This window comes from Emydura macquarii, unplaced genomic scaffold (assembly GCF_026122565.2).
Source record: "Emydura macquarii macquarii isolate MOO-44397 ecotype Brisbane River unplaced genomic scaffold, CSIRO-AGI_Emac_v2 contig_2897, whole genome shotgun sequence".
Lineage (NCBI taxonomy): Eukaryota > Metazoa > Chordata > Testudines > Chelidae > Emydura > Emydura macquarii.
Window position 1 is genome coordinate 55844671 of NW_027133034.1, and position 20944 is coordinate 55865614.

A 20944-nucleotide genomic window follows, 5' to 3' on the forward strand; every position below is an offset into this window, starting at 1 on the left:
TGCCTTCCAAATACTTAAATTAGAGGAAGAGACCAGGTTCATTTTCCAGTGTGTTGTGAATGCATGGGAGATCAAGTCGCAGTTAAATGTATAGATTTCCTCCGCTGCTAAGTATGTTCCGTGTGCTTATAAGATAGCAGTACATACTGAAAAATATGTCAATGCTTTCTGGGGGCTTTATACACATCAATGAAAAATATCTAATATTGGTGTATTTGGCTATTTTCTTTCTCTTCTATCTCAATGTAATGAAAAGGTATCGGTATTTTGTGTTTAGTTTCTTCCAAGTACTAGATGGTGGACTGTATGACAATGCTCTCTCTTCCTGGTCATGTTCAGTAGCACCATCTTTTGTGTGCTGTGAAATGCTTGACGACCTAGGCTCAAAGGTCTCTTGGAATCGCAGGGTAGCCTGCCTCTATGGAACATTCAACTTTGCTCTTGAATTTACAGTACTCTCAGCTGTAAGATCCATTGCTGAATGACTGCTAAGAAGAAATTTATTTTACTAAATAAGAAGTATAGAAACACTGAATTCATACAATTGAAGTTTCAGGTTCCATGTCAAGTCACCAATATATAAGTGATGGATTTATAAACTCCATTTTCAAAAATTTGGATATGTAAGTGTTGTGACATTGATCTTTGGTGTTCACAACTAATGACAGAGTGACTGCCACTGCTTAAAAACTCAGATAAGCTGGATCTGAGATCTACAGAAAGTCATTAGGCAGGAAATGGAGAATTTAACTGACAAGGATTTTCTGTAGTCCTACCCCGTGGGCCCCCCAGAACCAGTATTTGTACCAGATCCATATCCCAGAGTAAGTGCTGGTGAATTTCTGTCTTGACCAACAAGTTCTCTAATGTAGTCTGATCATCCTTTTGTCTCATGATTTTCCCTTACAACAACCAGGATGCTAAACTCTATTTTGAAAGATGCTGGTGTGCCATTAGCTCTTGGCACTGTGACAGTTTTATGGATGTCTGTACCTTCAGATGAATGGAATCGAGATCTCTATAGTCAGTTTGGGACAATGAAATATGCCTTTCGTGCCTGCACAAAGCACTCAAAAAGAACATGATGGCAAAGAAGGCATCAAGTAATTGGCATAGCCACTCCCAAGTTAGTGACTCTGTGCTGTAACCCAAGGTTGTTTTTCCTGATAAAATTCATTTGGATCATGTGATTCTAAGAACATGAACAGACCTATTTCTGGGTGTCCTATAATTTGAGTACTCCAACCAAAGACTTTATGGGTTAAACTCTGTTGATTTTGTCCTACTTCCATAACATTTTAATTGGCCTTCACATTAAATGTTTTGTATATATGTGATGGGTGGGGTCTTTTGTTCTGCCTGTTCAAACAAAGTTCCAGCTTTCATACCGAGTTTCTGAATATGGGTACACCCTTTCTATTGATACAGAATCCTGCTGTGGAGTTATTGGGTAACAGCACAGCAAGTCTCAATCATTTTTAATTTTTTTTTTTTTTTTTTTTTTTGCATTTAGGAGGGAGATGTTCCTTAGCAGCAATGCTACTGCCCTGAGTTGTAACTAACCAATGCTGATGATGTGTCTATATTCAACCACAACTTCTGTATGGACAGAAGTGTTCATGTGTGCACCATAGCTTTTCACGCTTGCAGGTATGGTTAAATTCCTCTTAATAGTGTAACAGTATATGGAAACTCATCCAATGACATAATGAATGCCTCTCATTTTCTTTTGTCCTCTTTAGATGTCATGGGGATAACAATTTCCTTTCCATTTTTTCTGAGATGGATCCTAAATTTTAAACACAAATCTCTATTCATTGAATGTCTGTAGAAGAAGACAACCATTCCAAGAATATTCAGCAGGGACTGACAATTTCCTTAATGTGTGGGTCAGGAGGCCCATGTTCTTAAATGTTGTTGAACTAATCCTGACACAAAGGTTTTCTTTGGTGTACAAGCATAGGAGAGTGTGATGCTGCTCTTGCAGTGGTGAATCACACAAATCCATGAGCTGTCACAACTCCTGTGGTGGTATCAGTCACCTGTTCCATCTCTAATCTTGATCTGACTTGAAAAGAATGTCTAGTGAGGGGGAAGTGTAGATTCCTTGTGATGTGAGATACTGAAATCAACAGTATATTTGTGAATACTGTCAGACCTATGAAGAGTTTGAAAAGAAAGGCCTCATAGTGGAAGTGAATTCCAGTGCACCAGAACTAGTGTCCAGGACTGTCACATTTTCTTGATGATCAGAGAACATAAAGTACCTCCGAGAACAGGACTTCTTGAGCAACTGGTTCTGTTGTTCCTATGTCTAGGTGATGAAGTGTAGAGTATATTAGTTTATGAGGGGATTTAGGATTTTCAAGACCCTATGTGCCTAGCAGGAATATTCAACGATAGCTCCAGGGAGCAAAACTTCTGTTGACAATTTCTAAGACTCACCCATTCATCAATTCTGGTAAAGTTTCCTTTCCACACAGAAGAGGGATATTTTACCACCCAACTTACAGGTTTGACCTCCTTGGGAGGACAACTGGTTAAACAAGACTGAGTCTAGTCTGGGCTTGCCTGCCTGAGGACTTCTTCCCCAGGGCTTTCCTCTCTAGAATACTATTTTTTATCTTCAACACTTGTTCTGCCAATCAAAGGAAATGAATCTTTGGCCATTTCTACACAGAAAGTTTCACCAGCAAGATTTCTGTCAGCATATAGCTGCCAACATTGCTAGTTTGCTAGAGTGTGTTCACAATTGGCTACCTTTGCCAGCGTGTATCATCACTCAACATGCTCTACTGGCAAAAGATGTGCAGCACTGTGGGTAGGCATCCCAGTGGCCATCATGCAATCACTGGGAAATTTGTGCAGGGCATTATGGGACACCAGTACCTCTCTCAGGGAATTGTAGGAGTTTGGGGTCAAGTTCTCAGTTTTCTCTGCTTCATCCCATAGTCTTCTCTTTCGCAATTTTAAAAAAATTCCCACAGTTCCCTCTGTTTCATTCTATAATCTGATTTTCCTCAATCCTGTTTTCAATCTTTCTGCCACTTTAGTATCAGAAACATGGAGAGTTAACAGATCAGCAGAATTCTTGTATCTGTTTTAAAGGCAGGAAGACTGATTCTTTGCATCTGTGGAACAACTACTACCACACCAGCTTTCTATGTACCAGTGAAAATGAGAACGCTTAGGAGGAGTGGACAATGTGGACAGTGAAGGAAGGTCTCTAAATGCTGCAGGCATTTGTGACCAGCTTCACATGGTGGTGGAGTTGCAGCTCTGGGCCTGTGAAACGTCACTGAGTTTGTGATGCAAATCTGGGACAATCAGAAGAGACTGTAGAACCTTCAGATGCTGAAGGCACATTCCCGGAGCTCTGTGAAGAGCTAGCTTCAGTCCTCCAGTGCAGACACACCAAAAGAAGAGCTGCTTTGAGAGTAGAAAAACAGGTCGCGCTCACACTCTGGAAGCTTGCAAGCCCAGATTGCTATTGGTCAATGAGCAGTCAGTTTGGTGTTGGGAAGCATACCGTTGGAGCAGTAGTGTGCAAGGCATCCAGGTGTGCAAGGCATTTTAACTTTTGTTTGAGTAAGCTTGATCTCAGTGAGACAAAATATTACTATTGTTATTGCTAAATCTTCTGTTTTACATAATATTTGCAAGGCAATGGGGGAAATATTACCAGCAGGCTGGAGGAGGCAAGTGGAAAGAGTGTGTGCTGATTTTGAACAGCTTGTTACTAGGGAAATTACCAGATCCCACTGAGTTGCTGTACAGCTGAGGAGCTCTTAAGAGCACACTTTGATAATGCACCGTATCCAGACAGCATGTTGCTTTGTGAACAAGCAGTCCATGGCCAGGTTAAGAATTCATTGATTAGGGCATTTACATCTCTATATTGTAAAACTAATTAAATAAAGCATGTTTCCCAAAATTAGAACATTATTATGCAGTAATAAACAACTAAAGATTAAAACACTGAAAAAGAAAGTGTAAGGTGGTGGTCACACAGGGAAGATTCACAAGTCAGTATAGGTTTGTAGTCATAATTTTGATTTTCCAGTTGGGTTGAGTGGAAGGGGCACTGCTGTACAGCATGCCAGTACCATGAGCTGGGAGTGAAGAGTATGGCCACAGCCTGGGAGGAAGGAATTGTCTAAATAGTGTAATGGTTGCCGATGTGTAGCCTTTGCATGTTTTGTCTATGTGCTCTGGTTCAGTGCATCTCATTTTGCTTTCTGAAGAGCTATATCATGCTTTAGTGCACTTCCAGAGGCACCTCTCTGTCCTTCTGCCTTTCCTCCAGCACACGTTCCCACCATTATTTAGTGTTGCAGGCCCTGGACTCTGAACTTTTGAGCAGGTCTGAGATATCGTCCATTGTTCATTTTTTCCCTCTATATCAAGGTCAGTCTTTCAGCAGGTGTGGAAGGGGAGCGCCTCAAGAATACCCCAGCTGAAGCCACTAATCAACAACCAGGCAAACAAGCAGTTATATTTAAAGGCCCAGCAGATATAAAAGGATAACGGTCAACTCCCTAAATCACTTCCCATATAGATCTGCATGCAAATTATGAACAGGATCAGACACATTAACACTTGCTTCTGTGCCATCCAGCATCACACAGCATGGTAAAACATGGGGGCAATTTTCAAATGTGGTAGCCACAAAGCATGGAAGGTTGGGGAAATCAAGTAACTGTAAGGATGGTGTAGTAAATACTCCTAGAATTATTATACATAATGGTGGTCGTGGCACATATCTCACTCCTGAAGGTACAAAAGACCTAGAGAAAGCACCTGCTTAAGACAGCTTGAGGTCACTCGGGCCTGTAAACTGTCAATCTCTTCACCACAATGGTGTCACAGAGATCACTGCAGAGTGGTGCAGGAAAATGTCTTGATACAACAGGAGAAACAAGGCTGCATTTCCTAGAAACGTGCATGCAAAGAGCACATAGAACTTGCTCAGAAATACCTGTGAAATTATGCCAGAGGACAAAAGGGAAGTCCAGGCCAAGATGACCCAACAGCTCAGCAAGGAGAGAAGAGCTACTTTGCTCAGGGGGTGAAAGAGTCCCTCAATACCAACTGACAGAGGGTACAGCATAATATAATTCACATCAGGCTTGACATCCTCACTGTCCCAACACACTGTTGTCATAATCTATCTAAAAGATGTCATGTAAGGCAGTTATTCCCAACCTCTTTTATCCAGGGACCCTAAATTTAAATAGACAAAACTGCAGACCTTCAACTCCACCCTCATTATTTTGTTGCTCATAATTTGTTTCTTTCACGTTACTTTAATGGTAATCATAAATATAACTGTAGAGAAAAACAAGGTTACTTACCAGTAACTGCTGTTCTTTGAGATGTGTTCCTTATGTGCATTCCACTATAGGTGAGTGCACACTTCCGTGCATGGTTATCCGGAACTTTTTTCCCCTTAGCAGATCCCGTAGAGCTGGCTCCGGTGCCCCTGGAGCCCCACGAACATGCCGCGGTATATGAGGTGCTGCCAGCCCTACGCCCTCTCAGTCCCTTCTTTCTGCCAACTCCAGCAGCAAAGATGGGGGGTGGGTTGTGGAATGGACATGAGCAACACATCTCGAAGAACAGCAGTTACTGGTAAGTAACCTTGTTTTCTTCTTCGAGTGCTTGCTCATGTCCATTCTACTATAGGAGATTAACAAGCAATACCTTTGGAGGTGGCTTGGAGTTACCGGTGAGTTGCCCTCAGCACTGCTCTGTCAAATCCCGCATCCTCTCTTGCCTGCTGGACGATGGCATAGTGGGACGAGAAGGTATGCGCCGACGACCAGGTGGCGGCTTTGCAGATGTCCTGCACGGGCACTATCTCCAGGAACGCTGCAGGCAAGGCTTGAGCTCTGGTTGAGTGCGCTGTGATGGTTCCCGGAAAAGGCAACCTCGCCTGCTTGTAGCAGAACTTCATGCATGATGTAATCCACAAGGAGATGAGCTGGATGGAGACAGGTAAGCCTTTCATCCAGTCAGCCACTGCAACAAAGAGCTGTGTCAATATCTGGAATGGCTTTGTACGCTCAATGTAGAAGGCCAGGGCTCGTCTCACGTCCAGCAAGTGCCATCTCCTCTCCTCCTCCGAACCGTGAAGTTTGGGGAAAAACACGGGGAGAAAAATATCCTGATTACAATGAAATTGGGAAACCACCTTAGGCAGGAACGTCAGATGCAGCCTCAACTGAACCTTGTCCTTATAGAACATTGTATAAGGGGGCTCCAAGACCAGAGCCCTAATCTCAGAGACCCTTCTAGCTGAGGTAATGGCCACCAGGCAGGCTACCTTTTATGAAAGCATGAGCAAGGGACATGAAGCCATGGATTCAATGGGGGGCCTCGTGAGTCTCGAGAGGACCAAGTTGAGATCCCAGGGAAGCACTGGGTCACGGACCTGCAGATAAAACCTCTTCACCCACTTGAGGAACCTGGGATAGGAGAACAGCAATCTCCCCTCTAGCGGCTGATGGAAGGCTGAAATGGCTGCAAGGTGAACCTTCAACGAGGCCAGCGCCAGACCCTGGAGCTTTAGTTGGAGCAGGTACTCCAGGATTGCCGGTATAGGCGAGAGGCTAGGTGGGACACCCCAGGACTCCTCCCAACAGGTAAACCGTTGCCACTTAGCCTGATACACGACCTGTGTAAAAGGTTTCCTGCTGCCAAGCAGGACTTGCTGAACCTCTCCTTCCCTCAGCCACAGAGTCCAAGTCCAGATACAACAGGTGAGCATGGTCCTGGGATAGAAGGTTGTGCCGCCTTGGGAGCTCCAGGGGTGGGGCGATAAAAAGGTCTGGTCAGGCTGGCGCGATCAGTATGACGTCTGCTCTGTCCCTCTTTATTTTCAGCAGGAGACCGCCTCGTCAGGTGATGAGGAGGAGGAAGATTGCAGTCGTGCAGCCTGCGGGTGTGGCCCCTCCTGGAGAAGAGCTGTACCCGCTGAGGTTCCCTTCTGGGGATCTGACTCCTCATCCGAGGAGTGTTGCCCATGGGCCTTTTCCAGCACCAGAGGCATGGACTGCACCCCCAAAGATTTAATGGATTGGGGCCCAGGTCCCACGTGGAGACCCCTTGGGGCCCAATAAGGCGATTGGGATGGCCACTGTCTTTTGGGCCAGCTGGGGGTGGTTGAATGCGCTGTGACTAACTGCGCCATGGACTCTGGCACTTTATGGGGACATCGACTTGCCCTACAACTGCCCCCGCGGGAGACCCCGAAGCAGTATCAGAGTCAGAGGCCCTGGACCTGCGGTATCATGTCTATTCCAGGTCACGGGCACCCCTCCACGTCAGGGAATGCCCTCTCGACGCCTCCAACCTGGACGACGATGAGAACTGCCTCCATCACGGCGAGCGGGGTCGCGCTCCGAAGAGCTCAAAGTACCGGAGCATCGCCTTGGTACCGAAGACTTCCAGCACCGCTTGCCCTCTGACTCTGTAGCAGCCTTCGGTGACTGAGATCAGTGCTGTCCCAAACTCCTCGGTACCGAGCCAGACTCCAGCGACCGGGTTCTGCACTGCCTCCACGCAGGCGAACTCTTCGGTGCTGGGCCCTCCAATGACGATGACCAGGTTCTGCGCCGCCTGGGTGCGGGCGAACCCCTCGGTGCCAGAAAGCGGGAACGGGAGCTGTCCGAGCACTGCCTGGCCCACCTCAACTGGTGCCACCTCCTGACTTGTGCTGCCTCCAGTGCCAGGGATTGAGGTAGCGGAGAAGGAGACTCCACATCCCATGTCGATGCAGGTCGGCTCGATGATACCAACCTGGAGTGACTACTTGAGGAGCGGCTCTGCTCTACCCTAGGTGACTGTTCGACGAGAGATCTTCCTCCCTGTAACGGGGATCTCCTCCGCCATTTAGGAGGACCCAACACAGGCTTACCCTGTGACACCAGCCCCATCTCCATCGGCGGAGGGCAGGATGAAGGCAGCGTAGGCAAGGCCAACAAGGCTCTTGCTGCATGAAAAGCCTCCGGCATCGACAGGGGCACTCTCCCACTCCCAGGAGTTGGGGGAGACTCCCTAACCAGAGATGCAGGCACCGGAGAAAGGGTCTCGACAGGCCGAGTTCGGTGCATCTCAGTATTTGACCCCGCGCGTACCGACGGCACAGGGGAGTATCCGCACTCCACTTCCTCTTCTTCTTTGGTACCGGTGCACTGTGCCAAGTCACGGACGGTGCCGATGGTGCGTTCTGTACCAATGCCACACTTGGTACCGAGGCGGAGCGGGTCGGCTCTGACGCTGGGCAGAGCGCTGCCTCCATCAGCAGGGCTTTCAACTGGATTTCTCGGTCTTTTTGAGTTCTCAGTTTGAAAGCCTTGCAGATTCTACACTTATCCTTTCTGTGGGCTTCCCCCAGGCATTTAAGACAGCTGTTGTGGGGGTCACTGAGCGGGAAGGCCTTCCCGCAGGAAGCCCAGCAACTGGGGCATGGTCTGGCTGTGCGAAGTCCCAGCTGGGACTGCTAACTACACTTAACAACTACTTAACTAACTAAAACTAAACAAAGATTTACAAACAAGTCCAAACAAGGGGAATAGTACTTGCTACAAGCAAGTCTAGTTCCAGCAACCGTCATGGGCGGAAAGAAGGAACTGAGGGGGCGTAGAGCCAGCAGTGCCTCACATACCGCGGCATGTGTGCGGGACTCCAGGGGGCGACAGAGCCGGCCTTACAGGATCTGCTAAGGGGAAAAAAGTTCCAGATAACCGTGTATTGAGGCATGCACACCTATAGGGGAATGGACATGAGCAAGCGCTCAAAGAATTATTATTATTATTATTATTTGAACAGATCAACAAAAAACACAGAAAATTTAAATACTGACAGCTAACCTGATACTAATGCGATCCTTGGGCTTACTTGGAAGAACATAGCATTGCTATGTAATATATGGGGATATCTGCAGCATGCTGGAGGATGTGTCTGTAGTGGGAGGGGTTATTTAGGAGGTGCTGGAGTGTAAATCGAGGAGAGATATTTCATTTGTTTTATCAATATTATTATTTAGGAGGCAAACATGAATGGGAAAGCTCAGTTGTAACACCCTGGGGCTTTGCTCCAGCAATTCTGTTTATACTATCTTGGGAAGCATCCTGCATGTAACATCTTAGGATCTTGTTCGTGATATGTGCTAGGGAACATCCTGAAGCCTTTTTCTTATAGCACACAATTGCTTGTTTGATCCCTATCAAAGAACACTTGCTGTAAATGCACTTTGCTATTTGACTTTAGTGGAATTCATACTGATGACTACCTCCACCCTGGTATCCTCCCTCTTCTTATTAGAATTGCAATTTCCTCTTTCGAAGTTTATCAGTTGATTGGAATGTAGTTTCAATTTGAAGTTGTAATTCTGTTTTAAGTTTGTTTTTCATTGAAGTAAAAATTAGCTGTGTGATTGAGGAATGAATGAGATATATGTGTGATAACAAAATGGAAAGGCAGCAACTCTAAATCTACCTGACAACGAGAGAGAGTAGAGAGGTTTTCTTTTAATAACTTTCATGATCCAGATGGCTGAAGAACATGGACCAAGATAACCATAAAGTACAGAGGAGTTTGCCCCAAGGACAGGAACAAGACAAACTGTGAAACAGAAACAAGGAGATAAGGAAAAGCCTTCATGCTTGCAACATGACACAGCAAGACCCACAGACCCAAATGGGAACCGACTACTATAAAAATGGGGTGAAAAGATGAGAACTTTGGGTTTGTTCTGCAAACATCTAGGAGCATCGGATTCACGATCGACAGACCCCGGCTTCATCCTGGCTAGTGGACTGGCTCGAGCAACTCATAGGCTGGTAATTATATTCCGCCTGCAGAACTCTGTGTGCGTGTGTGTACATGCACGCGTGCATGCGCAATTGCTTTTTGAAACTTCTGTACTCACAATAAACGCGGTGTATTGCCTTGTCCCCCTGAATAAGGTCCTGCTGTTTATTTCATTTATAAATGTAACAGGAAGGGGTACCTGCGGCCTCACACTCAAGGTGGGGGGCAGCTTTGTGCTCCCTCTCACAGTGGCAGAGTGGCTGGCGCAGGTCCAGGACGCAGCGCGAGCCCATCAGTCAGCGCTTCCCTTCGGGCCTCTTCCCCTCCCCTGGAACCTCTCCCAGCTGGATTCTGAGGAACCGCAAGAAGTACTTGCCAGTTCCACTTACCTGGCAGCTGGACTGGGATGAGCGGGATCTGGCAGCTACGGCTGCAAGGGGGGTGAGGGGGAAGCAGAGGTGACTGCGGAGGAACATTTGGGGTGGGGGAGAAACGGAGAGGACTGGGCCAGCCCTACAAGGCGGGGCTCAGGGAGGAAGCACCACCTCCACCCGACTCATCTTATAGGGCTGTCTGCAAAGCTGGCAGTGAGAAGCACTGGGACTCCAGCAACAGGGAAGGAGAAGCAGCCCCATGTTTGGGGGTGGAGGTCTCAGCCCACAGCCAGATGCCCTGCTGCTTCCTCCCTCCCTGCGCTGCATGAATACACAGTGAGTGCAGCAACCAAGGGGAGCTGCTGCCTCTTTGCTGCTGGGCATCCCGGGAAGAGATGGCCCAAGGCCTTGCCCACCCCCACTGCCCTGTGGGACAGAGTCTGCAGCAGCCCCTCTGGGAGGGTCCCCTTAGAAAACAGAAATCAGGGAGAGCATGTGACCCTGCGTGCCCTCCCCCCCCCCACATCACCTCTGGGAGGGACCAATCAGTTCATACTGAGTATACTGATGGACTCCTAAGGGTCCGCAGACCACAGGCTGAGAACCACTGATGTAAGATATCATATACACACTGGTAACACACTGGTCATTAATATTATTGCATGATGTATGTACAGTGGTGTATAAAGAATTATAGATGTGTGCTGGAAATATGTTCTTAAAAGGTGTTTTGCAAGCAGTGCATACGCCCAGCCTGTCCTAGAAAAAGGAATTGTTTTCCTGGCATCTCCAATGTATATTAAGCCACGTAATACCTCAGAGGACAATGAAAAGTACATCTACATATAATGTAAACAAAGCTGTCAAGCTAAACAAGTGGGGACGCTGAACTACTTAACGATCAATACAAGGGATGTAGCCTGCATCCCCAGGAAGCCCACCTAGTTCTTGAGACAGAGACAATAGATTTTGGGAAATATAAGCAGAAACAGAAAGCTTTGGAGAGACTCAGGACTGGAAAGGCTGTTGGTGTCATCCTGCAAGGAGTAAACAAGCTGGAAGAAGTCAGGGTGAGACCCTGTGCTGTCAATGTACTACTGGTATCAGGGCTCCAAGCCATAGCTGAGTAGCACATAAGCACTCAAGGTTACAGGGCAGGCCTATGTACTGGTGTGGGGGGGGAGGGAGGGGGGGAGGGAATTTGACCCTGCTGGCCTTAAGGAGCGCTCCATAAGGAGGAAATTCAATCTATCCTCACGGAGCCTGTGGGATCTGCTTTTGAATACCCTGCATTTAAATGGGATGTGCAAATCAGAGACAGCTGGAGTGCCATAGCTAACATGGAAAGATCTATGGCAGGTTTGATGGAGTTTGAAACCTGGGGTCTTTGGCATAAGCCAGCAGGGAGCGCTGCAGACAACAAAGGCTGAGAGGAAAAAAACAGCCCTGGCCAACAAGAAGTCAGGTGGTGGAGGAATCAATACCCTCAGAGGATACACTTGTGCTGAAATAAGTAAAATAAAACAATAAAATAAAACAAAAATGAATAATAATTAAAGGCAGAAACAACCCAAAGCTTCAAAGAAGAAACAGACGGTCTCTCCATCTGGAGCCAAAAGCAGTTGGATAGGAACTGAAATGGCGGCGGGTCCGCTTCTCCCTTTATGTCTTTACACCAGAGTATTAGCTAAATAATGAACACATGTGGACATGCAGGCACTGCTACTTTAAGTCTCTGATCAAGAGCACATGGGTATGCACATATCCTATGGTGGAGCACTCAGAGGAACAATAACTTGAAGAACCCACAATACCTGTTGAAAAAATTCAGTGAGGAATAGTCAGGTCCCCCACACCCCCTCCTTTTTTTTTTTTTTTTTTTTAAATGAATGGAGTAACTAAGGTTCTTTCTACTAGTCTAAGCATAACTTTTAGACTAGCAGCTCAAAATAGTACAGGTTTGTGCTATGTCTCTCCTTTAAATATCGAGCCAGATTCTCTGCTGTGGCTGTGATCAGCTCAGGAAGAAAGGGTTGGAAGGATGGCCATCAAAGCCAGTTACTACTCCTTGGCTTCTTTATCAGCCCCAGCCCAGTTTAGAGCAGTTTTAGAGGCTACTCTAACTTGTGTCAGCAGGCAACGGGGCCCCCACAGGTTAATCATTCTACCACCACTGCAGGATGGAGGGGAGGACAGACTCTTGCTCTTCCATCTCCAAATCTTTCAGTCTCCTGAATGTTTCCAAGGGAGTGTCACAAATTCTCAAGAACAGTAATGCAGTACTCCATGTGTTGATACCACATATGCACTTTCAAACCATTTGGTCATCTTAATTCAAGATGCACATCTTGTACTTCATTGGCTATAAACACAGAATATCTTCATTTTAGATTCTAAATGCTTAGGGGACAAAGCCTTTTTAAACATACACAAAAATTATAAACACCCAATGGAAACTAACCATAGTTTCTCAGGAGAGCTCCAGCCTATTTAAATTTAATAAATTAGTTTACCAGATCATTCAAAAACAATATATTCAAATTACTTTCTTTAAAGTGTAAATTTTCATACAGTATCTAAGCCACAAAGTTGTCTTGATATTAAAATGTTGTGAGGAAAATGTGGTACGTGAACTTTTGAAGTGGAAGAAAATCTTAACGTGTCAGTTTGCTGGTCAGTAATTTACGGGATTTAATGTAAATTAGGTTGTTGAAATGGACACTGAGAAAGTCCCTGGAATTACAAAGTAATTAAAATAAAGCATCTGTGTTTAAAAAAACATTATGCATAACTTATAACTTTGGTAGTATAAGACAGATGTTTGCATACAAAATACTGGTGCAATTTGCCAAAATAAAGCAATTTCCTCCAATTTTATTTCAGAGATACAACCAGATGGAAGACTTAAAAAAAAGAATTTAAATTGATGCCAAACGCTAATTGTTGCTAGTTATCTCTATTTGTTCATAAAAAGAAGGTGAATGAATGAGGTAGGGAATCAGATGGTGTTCAACCTTTTCAGCTTGGGGGCCAAACATTATTTCACAAAGGTGAAGAGGCTACAATCAATACTTTGGGACAGATCCTCTGGGCCACTCTGCTCCATTTGCACCTCTCAGGGTGCAAAAAGTGATCAGAAACCACCCACAAGTCTCCTGCTGGGTTTTCCCCCAAGTGTGTGAGAGTCACCAGTAGGGTGCAGAGTCAGTGCGTTTGGCTCTGATGTCTCCCTTCCCCACAACAACTAACACTGGAGACATGTTGAGGTTTGCAGAAGCATGCTGAAGATGGGGAAAGGCAGTGGCTGATGTACAATGCACTCTGGCTATACTCAATTGGTGTACGGTTTCTTGGGAGTCATAATCAGTTGGTGCTGTTATAGCAGCCATGAGCCACCTGGGAGCTATAACTAGGGGATGACAGTCAGCTTCTCTCCTTTTTCCCCTCCTCCAGGCTACTGCGAGTAGCTGTGTGAATAAGGGAAGCCATCTAAAAACCAGCTGGGCCGCAATAATCTGTTCTTCCTGGGGCTCTCACATCCCAACAGTGATGGAAGGTGGCCAATGAACTGCCTACTGGAGTTGTTCAAAGAGATATGGGAACCCATCAGAACTATCGTGGGGGCTGCAAGCAGGGAATGAGAGGCAGGTGGGGAAACAATGTCCACTACCTCCTCCCATGTTACTGCAGTTAGACACCCGCGGCTGGACTGTGCCAACTGACTTGGGCTCACAGGCTCAGGCTAAGGAGCTGTTTAATTGCAGTATAGATGTTTGAGCTCAGGCTGGAGCCCTGGCTTTAGGACATTGCAAGGTGGGAAGGTCCTTGAGCTTGGGCTGCAGCCCATGTCCAAATGTCTACATCACAATTAGACAGCTCCTTAGCCCAAGCACTGCGAGCCTGACTCAGCCGGCATAGGTCAACTGCGGGTTTTTAATTGCATATAGACATTCCCTCAATAGTGAGATGGTTGATTCAAATACTTCACTTTAAAAATCACAGTGCATGGCTCAGGAAAAACAGAAGCATTTTCAATTAATAATCAAATACAAATTTTCTTCTGAATGGAACCACCCTTGAGAGCCACAATTTAGCATCTCAAGAGTGAAAAGTGGCCCCCAAACCACAGGTTGGGCACCCCGGTCTAGATACATAAGTGGCAAGTACTGTACGCAGAAAATTGTAGATAGCTCAGCTTCATCTTCCAGCCACTGCATCTCAGTATGCCTTTGTCTGCCAGATAAGAAAGCCCTCTATTATCAGAAATCTTCTACCTATATATATATATATATATATATAGTTTATTTGGTGGAGGGACAGACTGGAGTGAGAATGGAAACAAAGCTTCTGCAATATTTTGATACCAAAAAAGGAGCATGTTATCTTTCAAGTTCCATCATGAATACTTCATAACAGAAAATGTTTTTCTTGGCTTTCCTTGGGGCAAAATACACTGCAATTTTTATCATAATTAGTATATCACAATGACAAATCAGTTCACTGAAGATTTCTGTTATACAGATAATAATGGTGTATTAATAAAACTGAATCTAAGTCATACTAAGACTTAAAAGACAGAGTTAAAGCTCCTTGTGAAGACTTTTTTTTTTTTTTTTAAACACTGACAGCAATAAACAATAATTATTCTAACATTTGAATTGCACAGTATGCATCTCTATTTTCTCCGAGTTTCCTCAAAATGCACATTTAAAAGTATCAATACTGGCATTTTTAGATCTCAGAAATAAATGTATCAAGATCTGTTTTTCACAATATCTATTTGAAGTTCCCAAAAACTTTATTTAAAAAAAAAAAAAGTAACATGAATGTATCCAACAACATAATTTACCAAAACAGCCATTTATATAAAGAGAAATTAAACCAGTTGCCCAAAGCCACATGAAAAGTCTGTGACAGCACCAGGAAATGAACCCAGACCACCTGACTCTCAGTCCAGTGCCTAACTCACAAGACCATATCCTTCGTCTCTAAAAAGTGCTCACTGAACACACCATCTATAATCACTGTCTGGAATCCCGCTCCTCTAATTCCATCCTAGATTCTCTGCAATCTGGCTTCCAACCCTGGCATGTCATTGAAACTGCTCTTGCCAAAGTCTCTTATGAGTTCTTCTTAGTTAAAGCTTACAAGCAGTACTCCATCCTCAACGTCTCAGCCACCTTTGACACCATCAACCATGCTCCTCTTCTTTAAATCTTGTCCTCCCTTCACTTCCACGACTCCATTCTTTCCTGGTTTTCCTCCTACCTCTCTAACCACTTTTTCAGTGTGTTCTTCAGAGGATCCTCTTCATGTCCTTCTACTTTCTGCCAGGATTCTACGGGGCTCTGTCCTTGGTTCTCTTCTCCTCTCCCTTTAAACCTTACCTTTGGGAAATCTCATTTGCAAATACCAATTCAACTACCATTTCTATACTGATGACTCACAGATCTCTCTCTACTCCAGAGCTATTTCCTTCTGTCCAAACTAAAATCGTGGCTTCTCTCTCTGACATCTCTTTGTAGATGTCAGCTATCAGCTCAAGATCAACATGGCTAAAACAGTGTTCCTACTCTTCTTCCTCAAGTCCTCCCTGCTACCTCCCTTCTTGATCAGTGTGGACAACACCACAATCAGGCCCATAACCTGACATGTTTTACTCCAACATTTCTCTAGGTCCTCACATCCAGGCTATGTATAAATTTTATCAATTCTTTCATCATAACATCTCTAAGATATGGCCTCTCTTAACCATCCATCTTGCTAAAAATCTTGTCTAAACTCATCTCATGTCTTGACTAATGGAACACCCTTCTCTCTGGCCTTGACAAATGCAATCTTGCCCCACTCATCTCCATTCAGAATGCTGCTGCAAAGATCATTCTCCTACAAAGTCACTTTGACTGTGTCACGTCTCTCATTGCATCCCTCCACTGGCTCCCCTCCTCTACTATATCAAACGTAAGCTGGGTGTATGCACTTTCAAGGCCCTTTAAAATCAATTTCCACCTTACCTCTCATCTCTCATTCACTACAGAACTGTCAAAGCTTGCTTCCAATCAGTCTATGATGCCAGTTTCTGTGCCCATTTATTATATTTTTAAACAAGCATCCTTGTGCTTTCTCCCACGCTGCCCCACACACTTGGGAGGCACTGTCCATAAACATCTGCAAAGCTACCTCATTATGCACCTTCCAATCACCTCCTCAAAACTGCTTTGCCAAAGGGCCTACAAAATATGTGATAGTAATTAAGATGTTGGTGTGCTGAGACAATTGTCTGTCATGATGATAGTATTTTCTCATTGTTTTCTTTTACTCCCCTAACTATCTGTATCCATCCGCTGTCTCTTGTTTTATACTTAGGATTGTAAAGTCTTTGGGGCAAGGGGCAGGTTTTTTCTCTGTTTTTATACAGTGCTTAGAACAGGGGTCAGCAATCTTTTGGAAGGGGGATGCCAACTTTTCCTCCTGCTCCTCTCCCATGTGCCATGGGCCCAGCGCCCTAGCCAGGGTGTGGTGGTGGTTGGGAAGAGGGGGGGGGCTAGGGGAAAGTTTCCTGCTCTTCCCCCCCCAGCAGCACTGGCATACCTGGGGGGGAGGGGGGGCACCGATCGGGCCCTCCTCTAACCGCTGACATCCCTGGTGGCCGCCCCTGTCCCATGGGGGCCCAGCAGTGTCCTGGTCAGGAGTGGGGGCAGCAGCCGCCGTGTGGCTCTTGACCAGGGCCAGTGGTGCGCGGCCCCTCAGCCTCTCCTCCCAGGCCCCGCCTGCCACATAGGAGAGGGGTGGGACCGGAATGGGAGAGCGGCCATTGCGCAGCCCTGCTTTGGGGCCGGGAGCGACGTGGCATGCCTCTAAAAATGGTCACATGTGCCAAAGGTTGCCAACCCCTGGCCTAGAACAATGGGGACATGGTCCATGACCAGGACTCCTTGGTGCTAAGGACACTAACACACACATCTCCTCCCCCAAATTTTTCTGATATTTCCCACTTGGTTGTTCATATAGTTAAAATAATTGAACTAGGTGACATTTTTGCATGCTTACTGCATACTAAAGAGTGCAACTAAAATATACCACATTTAACATTAAATTTACAGAAAGGAAGCATCTACAAGATAAAATAGTTTTCATTACCCACGTGACCAAGGAATTAGATGTTGGTTGTAATTGGGATGGGTGTGGGAAGAACCCTAAGACTTCTGGAGTGTCAGACATAGTTAATTACCTTTTAATAAGCCAACTAGATGCATTCATAATATATTATGAAGTAATCTAGGTTAAGAAATATTTTAAGCAACTTTAGGATTAAATGCGATTTCTTAATGTTACCCTTTTATCCAAATAATGAAAAGTAAAATATTCTAAAGTTGATTAATAATGAAATAATAGCAATTTTCTAAAATGTATTGGGAGTTGTGAATTATTTTTTGTATTTTCTTTTTTAGTTAAAAGTTATGGGTATCCTCTATTACACTCTAACCCACATTATACTAATTATCTACCAATTTAAACCTATGTCCACCTCAAACAATATCCCTTTTCTATCTGACCTGCAATTATAATAAAATACAATTGCAATTAGCTGCCTGCAGATTCCAAGATTTCACTGCTTGCCATAAATTAAATACAACAATGTTGACCCCAAGATCTTTTTTTGAATATAGAATGTTCCAGTAGGGTAAATAATTGTTAACGTAGACTTTTTAAAAAAAGTATAAACAGCACAACCATCCAGCTTCCATGAGTTCTCTCTCATCATACCCAAATGCAAGTGTAACTAGGTCCATGAGATTTCCTGAGTACAACCACTTTACAATACAATGGTTGGCCACTCTCAAATTTGTCTCTACAGTTTAAAAGTATTGCTGTTAGGCTATGGAACAAACCAATACAATTATTTCAAGATCACATTTCATTCACTGGGCCAGGTCTCACTAAGTTCCATGCTCCAGCTGCCTGTATAATGACTGGGAAAAATCTCAGGACCATTTTAATCCAGCTCCATCAGCACAAAGGTCAGATGTGCACGGAACGTCGGGGGAAAGGGATGCCAGGAGCACTAGAACTGGTGACTTCAGGCTGCTCCAAGATAGGCCTGAGCATGTGACAAAGATTGGGGAAGATAAAAAGGTTGCTAAGCCACCTTTGCCTCTCACCCTGAGCTGAGTTCATTGATCCCCACTTTCTTTGCAAGTTTTACGTTGCATCATAACGTCCTTGCTTTTATTGGTCAGTGGCCTAATAGCGTTATATTAAACTGCGGCAAAGTTCTAATAAGCAGCTATGGGTCCAATGTTGGAAGGAAGAGCAGATGATTTCAAGACTGTTTGCATCTATCAACAAAAACAGGAGGAGGAAGAGAAGAAAAATAAGACCAGTTACAGAAGTGAAGCCTTATATAGTCATAGTTGGATTGAGGTGTACATTCTTATTAATTGTTAAACTGCTTAAAATGGTCCAGTGATCATAAGGTTTGGTATGCTTCTTACAGTGGGGATCTTCTGAAGAACTTTCACAGTAGAAAATTATTAATTTAAATCTTGATCTTTACAACTACACTTGGGTTTTCTGCTGCTGTGTTTTATTTTCCTTCTATAGACTGGACTTATATCCTCTAACCAATATTTTAAACCACAAGTAGTGTCAAACTCACCATAAATAATAACGTAGAGCAAATCAGTCAAATCCACAGGAGGATATTTGAGCATTATAGATTTACAGGTATATGACTAAAACTTTTCTGTTAGGGCTTATTAATTTTTTTACTCACTTTAAATGGAAGACCAAAAATGGCAATATACACTACCTTCAGCACTTGAACTTGACCTTCAGTAGTTATGTCCTTTAAGAGCTCACAAAATGACCGGCACAGGTCACCTGCATACACCTGAAATGAAATGAAAACCAAAATGAAACATTTGTTATTTGCATTATATGAAGAGCAAAAAAAACCCCAAAACACAAACCCTTAAACCTCAACCTATTATGAATTTGGTAATCAATTTTATTTACAATTGCAATTCCTAGTGAAACTCAAAGAACTAATACAGTCAAACTGCAGCAAGACTTATATTTAAATTGCTTGACATTTAAACTTTATTCTATATTTGGAGGAAAACATTAGTTACTGAAAAATTATCATCTATTGTACATCCACAAAATGACCAGTTAGCATTTAAAAAAAAAAAATTAGAAATTGCTGAGAATTGTGATGATTTCATTTGCATTCTTTGTATTTCTCTCTCCCCTTAGGTGCATTTCTTTTTTTATTGTTAGTGACACTTCCATGAGAGCAGGATCTTTATTAATCAGTTCCTATTTGTATTTCATCCAATAAACTACCAAAACTTCCATAACAATACAATTGGCTTCTCCAAACAGCATAATGATTTAACAACAGTTCAGCAGTGAAGAAAGGCTATACCTTACTTGTGGATATTCATTGCTCATGTATAAACAGGAATACTGAAGAGTAAGGAGATAATTTTATCCCCATCTACAGCCTTGGTGAGATCACTATTGCCCACTTCTGGGTGTCCACACTTTAAAAAGTAGCTTGAAAATTGGAGGGGACACTGTACAGCACCACAAAAAAGATTTGTGGTCTGGAAAATATATTTTACCATGAGAAACTAAAGGAGCTCAAACTATTTTAGTTTATTAAAGAAAAAATTGAAAGGTGACGTTATCACAGTCTGTAAGTACCTATACAAGGAGAAGACATCTGATACCAGATGATTCTTAAATCTGACAAAGACACAACAAAATCCAGTGGCTGGAATTGAAGTTAGAAAATTCTAAATATCTTACCCCTGAATCTTCAGAGGTGGAGATGCTTTGTCTAGGGCAGCAGGAGAAAAAAAATCCTTGGCCCCATAAAAGGATTGCCCCACTCTGTTTTTCCTCCCCTTCTCAGAGGCACTCATCTTCCTCATGGTCTTGAGGAAAGGACAGGGGCTGCTTAGTTGATCGACTTGGCAGAAAGGTGTAGCATAAGCCTTATGTTCTTGCACATCTAAGAGCTCCTACATGTCTACATCTCTTTAATTTTTGGACTTAGGCACTTTTGAAAATGTTGTCATAGATCATAATGGTTCCTTCTGCCTTAAAAAAAATCTGTAATGATTTCTGTAAAAAAGGGAAAAAATGCCACTAAGGGCTTGTTTCTGTCACCTTTGCGCACAGAAGGCACTACATTGCTCAGACAGTAGCCCAATTAAAATCAATACTACTTGGTGAACAAGGTACTACTTACTGTGCATAAGATTGACAGAATCTGATTCTCAGACACTATACTGAGGCATGCTTTAAAATCCATGTTATAAGCATCCAGAACAGATGATAAGAAACAAAGCTTGTGTTTTCAAGCAAATATCCATGATAAAGTAATAAGACAGCAGAAGGCATATATGTGCGAGCAGCCAAATCCTGGAGGATTCCAGGACAGTTGTTGTCCTGGATGTGGGTGAGCCCAGGATATAAGACTGTGATGCCACTGCTAGACTGGGACTGGTGGTGAGCTCTTTGGAATTAGGCTCGTGTCTGTTCCAAGGGAAGGTGAAGTCCGAGTAGCTGAGGAACATCCTACCCCATCAGCCTGGAGGTCCAGACTGAGCAGACTCTGAGCAGCTACATCACCAGGCTATTGCATCTCAGCTCTATATTCACCATGAGGGGAATCAGAGGCATTAGGTGGGCAGGGGGGAGGTTTTGGGTACTTTCAGAGGTGGTGAAAGGGATTTGGGGGT

At 44.1% G+C, this 20944-nt stretch overlaps 1 protein-coding gene across 1 annotated transcript in view; it reads right to left on the reverse strand.

Annotated features, from left to right (window-relative positions):
- Positions 1 to 20944, reverse strand: part of IPO11 (importin 11) — a 294514-nt gene that overhangs the window by 112800 nt on the left and 160770 nt on the right. Inside the window, exon 24 of the mRNA XM_067568644.1 lies at positions 19003 to 19083. Within this exon, the coding sequence (XP_067424745.1) occupies positions 19003 to 19083 (81 nt within the window). The remainder of the gene's footprint in view (positions 1 to 19002; positions 19084 to 20944) is intronic.